The sequence below is a fragment of the Cebus imitator genome, unplaced genomic scaffold, assembly GCF_001604975.1.
Source record: "Cebus imitator isolate Cc_AM_T3 unplaced genomic scaffold, Cebus_imitator-1.0 Scaffold223, whole genome shotgun sequence".
Classification (NCBI taxonomy): Eukaryota; Metazoa; Chordata; class Mammalia; order Primates; family Cebidae; genus Cebus; species Cebus imitator.
The window spans coordinates 1,654,788-1,660,193 of NW_016107538.1; the positions used below are offsets into that span (position 1 = coordinate 1,654,788).

At 46.8% G+C, this 5,406-nt stretch overlaps 1 protein-coding gene across 2 annotated transcripts in view; it reads right to left on the reverse strand.

Moving 5' to 3' along the window:
* Positions 1–5,406, reverse strand: part of PIGL (phosphatidylinositol glycan anchor biosynthesis class L) — a 102,857-nt gene that overhangs the window by 14,505 nt on the left and 82,946 nt on the right. For both annotated transcript variants that reach the window (XM_037727236.1, XM_017496824.2), the window contains exon 4: positions 3,224–3,291. In XM_037727236.1, the coding sequence (XP_037583164.1) occupies positions 3,224–3,291 (68 nt within the window). The remainder of the gene's footprint in view (positions 1–3,223; positions 3,292–5,406) is intronic.

Here is a 5,406-nt window from a genome sequence, read left to right on the forward strand (position 1 = left end):
GTAGAGACGGGGTTTCACCATGTTGACCAGGATGGTCTCGATCTCTTGACCTCGTGATCCACCCGCCTCGGCCTCCCAAAGTGCTGGGATTACAGGCTTGAGCCACCGCGCCCGGCCTTGTGCTCACCATCTTAAGAGCAGGGGAATACTAACTGCAATGAGCACCAGCTCTTCTCCCCACTTTGTTGTTTAGAAAGCTGGGACAGAGAAGGATTGGGAAGGTAGCACACAGACACACATACTCACATGAACAAGGACTGTTGGGAGCAGGGGTTAAAGAAGAGAAGTGGAGAGGGAATTGACAAACTCATGGAACTGACTGCCTGGCAGAGCCTGAGAGAGAGAAAAACCTGAAAAAGCTTTCTGGGATTCTGAGAATGAGGTGGCTTGTCCTGTACTCTGGGCAAAGCCCTGTAGATATTCTGATATCCAGGGAAAGCAGTGAGCACTGGAGGCATCTGTCTGAAAACAGAGCTTACAGCCCTTCAAGCCACAGAGGAAGCTGTGCTGAGGAGGGCTGGGGAGCAAGCCCTGGGGACAGGGGGACCAAGGGGCCGCTGTGGGGAGTGAAGCCAGGAAGAGACTGAGAAGTAGCCAGAAAGGCCAGAGTAGGGAGGGCAAGCTGGTGCCATATCAGCCAAGGCAGCATTGCCATGAGGGACAGGAAGGGCCAAATGCCACAGAAAGGTCAAAGTGGCTGAGGACTAAGGTGAGTCTAGTGAATTTAGCAGACAGGAGATGACTGTGGAGAAAAAGGTCTTAGTATGTTGGTGGCATGACCATGAATTGTTTTATTTGAAGCACAGTGGCCCACCTTCATGCTGAGAGCCTGTGGCATGCCAGCCTCTTCTGAGGAAAATGGCCCCAGGCAGTTCTATCTACACAGAGTTGTTCCCTTGGATTCTGTGCCCAGAATGACACCTGCTCTGCTTTCCCCACTTCAGTGGTGACTGGACCAGGAATGGGACCGGGTACTCAACCTCAAGTGCCCCAGCACCCTGCCTGTTGAGGTATTCTTAGTTTCTTTGCAACAGACCTGACCTGATCCTTTCTCTGGTGCAGTGTAAATGCTTGGTGAGAAATCACCAGGCTCAGTGTGCATCCAGAATGAGGTGGGACCATTTTCCATTTCTCCGTGGGGCTTGCTGTCCATGCTAGCCTTGGAGGCTCAAGGCCTCAGAGTAACCATGTGGTTGGAAAAACCCCTCTGGGGCTGCATCATTTTTCCATATATTGTCAAAAAACATTTTTATTTCACACTGTAACCAGGAATCTGAAGGGACCTAATGCAACTAGAAACATGTCTCCTCTAAAGCTGTGGCGCTGGCTGGACCAGGAACTGAATAGTCTTTACAGGGAGAGCAGTCTAGTCTTCCTTCATTCCACAGTCAAGGAAATAGGAAAGCAGCCTAGAAAGAGGATGTGGGTAAAATTCTAGCATCTTCCACCAAGTGACGTAAAATGTACGGACAAGGAGGCTCTTCAGTTTAGGTTGGTCTTCACATGCATCTGACAGAATAATGAATGGAGAACCAGGATTCCTGAATTCTGCCTCTGCCATAGTTTCACCCTGCAGTGTTGGGCAAACCACTTCACAGCCTCAGTAAAATGAGGTGGCTGGACTTAATGGTTGGAGAGGTCATTTCCAACTTTACATATTGCATTGCCTCAGTCTGAGTGTTGAGCATGTTTAGAAGGTTATAAAATAAGTCCTTCCCTTCAAGTTGTTCCTTTCCTTCCTCAGGAGCTGTGACAGGCCTGCCACACCACTGATCAGGGGCTTGGGAGAAGCACTTTGCTAGGGGACAGGAAACACGTCCATGTTTGTGTGACTCAACATCATTCAATACCTTTGAGTTTGCATTTTATTTTTATTTTATTAATATTATTATTATTATTATTTTTTGAGACGGAGTTTTGCTCTTGTTGCCCAGGTTGGAGTGTAATGGCATAATCTCAGCTCACTGCAACCTCCACCTCCCAGGCTCAAGTGATTCTCCTGCCTCCTGAGTAGCTGGGATTACAGGCATGCGCCACCACGCGCAGCTAATTTTGTTTGTTTGTTTGTTTGTTTTTTGAGACAGAGTTTCACTCTTGTTGCCCAGGCTGGAGTGCAATGGTGCAATCTCGGCTCACTGCAACCACCGTCTCCTGGGTTGAAGGGATTCTCCTGCCTCAGCCTCCTGGGTAGCTGGGATTACAGGCATGCGCCACCACGCGCAGCTAATTTTGTTTGTTTGTTTGTTTGTTTTTTGAGACAGAGTTTCACTCTTGTTGCCCAGGCTGGAGTGCAATGGTGCAATCTCGGCTCACTGCAACCACCGTCTCCTGGGTTGAAGGGATTCTCCTGCCTCAGCCTCCTGGGTAGCTGGGATTACAGGCATGTGCCACCATGCCCGGCTAATTTTTGTAGTTTTTAGTAGAGAGAGGGTTTCACCATGTTGACCAGGATGGTCTCGATCTCTTGACCTCATGATCTGCCCGCCTTGGCCTCCCAAAATGCTGGGATTATAGGCGTGAGCCACCGTGCCCAGCCTAATTTTGTATTTTTAGTAGAGATGGGGCTTCTCCACTTTGGTTGGGCTGGTCTTGAACTCCTGACCTCAGGTAATCCTCCTGCCTTGGCTTCCCAAAGTTCTGGGATTACAGGCGTGAGCCACCGTGGCTGGCCACATTTTATTTTTATTGGTAAAATGTAAATAAATATCAGTAAAATAGGGTGACTGTAAAGAACAAAAGCATTTCATATTATATATGTATATCCTCCTTCTCCAAAGAAAGATTTGAGAATTGTATAAAATACGTGAAGGAAGTCAGAGTGAGGGAAGAAGAAGATGGTGGAGCCGGAGGCGCACTGTGTCACAGCACTCATTCCTTAAAGTCTTGTCCATGTGCCACAGGGGTGGCCAATTTGACCCTCAAGCTTCCTGTGGCCACAGAGAAGAGATGAATAAAGTCAGCTACCCCATTTGCAGTATTCAGTGTGTAAAAAACAATTCAGCTGTTCAGGAGATGAGCATTTGCACTAGGATTTGAGAGAGATTTCTCAGAGAGAGGACGTGGTAAGATGCAGTCAGCAACATGGCCAAAAAGGGCTTGATGATAAGCCAGCAGTGAGTTTCATGGGCTAGATAAAAAGTAGGAAAGTGCTTTAGACTTTAAACCATAAGCCCTAATCAAATGAACAAACCCTCCCCCACCTCCATCACCCGGAAAATCATACCTCACGGCTGCATACAGAGCAATGTGATTGCTGTGGCCACTTACACCCCCTGCGTCGAAAGTCACCACCTGTAGAGAAACAAAGGGTTTTCACTTATGACTGTCTGAATGCCTTCCCAACCGTCTCAACTTCAATGGAGCTCAACTTCAATGCCTCCTCAACCGTCTCAACTTCCCAAGGGAAGGAGAGGAGAGAACAAAACCCTGAATCTTGTCAAACATAGCCTGTATCTGAAGTGACTTCTGAGCAGATCAGTGGTGTGCAGCTAGTGCTGTGGTTGACCATGCAGAGACTGTTTCTCTGGGTTTGACACTTGACTCTTGTTCCTAGCTAGTGGAGCAGAGTGGAATTCAGCCATGATAGCAACTTGTGTTCAGAATATCTTTGTTGCTTATCGGTTTAACCATTGATGAGGACATTTAGCATTCCTGGCTAGCTTCTAAGTGAACTCTGTTCATGCAGATGCAGTCTGATTTATTGGTTCTCTTTTTCTCATGCCATACTGAGGGCAAAAAAAGCTTTGAGGGACAATGTCCACCTTGTCCTGGGATTGAGTTCATGGAAAAAGTGTATTTATTCATAGACTGCCTCTGTTTCCATTTTCACAGATATATCAACATCTATTTATTAACTACAAGCTCAGTCTGTATTCCAACATTTCATTTCTACACAAATAAAGAAAAAACGAATAATTTGAATAATAATAAAAAGGCTAACTGAATAATGAAAGAAACGTTAAAAAGACAACAAGTACTCAAGAGAAGGATAGAATGGTTGATTAGGGGTGATGGAAAGAGGCAAGCTGTCTCCAAGGAAAGGTGACCGGGCGAGGTGGCTCAGGACTGTAATCCCAGAACTTTGGGAGGGGCCGAGGTGGGTGGATCACGAGATTAGGAGATTGAAACAATCTTGGCTAACATGGTGAAACCCCATCTCTACTAAAAAAAAATACAAAACATTAGCCGGGGCATGGTGGTGTGTGCCTATAGTCCCAGCTACTCCGGAGGCTGAGGCAGGAGAATCGCTTGAACCCAGGAGGCAGAGGTTTCAGTGAGCCGAGATTGCACCACTGCACTCCAGCCTGGGTGACAGAGTAAGACTCTGTCTCAAAAAAAAAAGAAAGGTGACCATACTGCATGGATGAAGGAACCTGGAACTAGGATTGGAAGGGATTTACTCTTGGTCTTCCTATTTTAAACTGTAAAGTATAGTGATTTCATGTACAGCAAGCCCTCTGTTACAATAAAAGCAGCTAACATTTATTGAGCACAGGGATAGTACTAACTCTATCTTACACCTAAGGAAGTTCAGGAAGCAGAGGCTGAAGATGGTGGAGCTGTTCTTGGAGTTGGTATCTTTCTGACTCCACAGTCCATGCTCTTTACCAGCATTCCCTATGTGAGAAGGCACGCTAGGCTGCAGGAGGAAGCACTATGCAAGAATCAGAAGACTTTTGGGAGGACGAGGTGGGCAGACACTTGAGGTCAGGAGTTCGAGACCAGCCTGGCCAACATGGTGAAACCTCGTCTCTACTAAAAATACAAAAATGAGCTGGGTGTGGTGGCATGCACACACCACAGGAGGTAATCCGAGTTCCTCAGGAGGCTGAGGCAGGATAATTGCTTTAGCCTGAGAGGCAGAGGTTGTAGTGAGCCAACATCATGCCACTGCACTCCAGCCTGGGAGATGAGTGAAACTCCATCTCAAAAAAAAAAAAAAAAAAAGATTCAGAAGACCTGCACTCTTATTCTGACAGCTGCCAACCAACTACATGAGTTTAGATTAGTTATTCTTTCTCCTGGGGTCTGGAAGAGCTCATCTGTGAGGAGATGGGGTATTCTAGGCAGGCAAACACTCTGATTAGAAGGATTATGAGAGTCATTAATGGATACCTTATTTGAAAGGTAAGTACATAGTGAATTTCATTGTTCATGGCACAGAACACACCACGTGCACACACACACACTTTTTAATAATTCAGAAGGCAGGCCGGGCGCGGTGGCTCAAGCCTGTAATCCCGGCACTTTGGGAGGCCGAGGCGGGTGGATCACAAGGTCAAGAGATCGAGACAATCCTGGTCAACATGGTGAAACCCCGTCTCTACTAAAAATACAAAAAATTAGCTGGGCATGGTGGTGCACACCTGTAGTCCTAGCTACTCAGGAGGCTGAGGCAGGAGAATT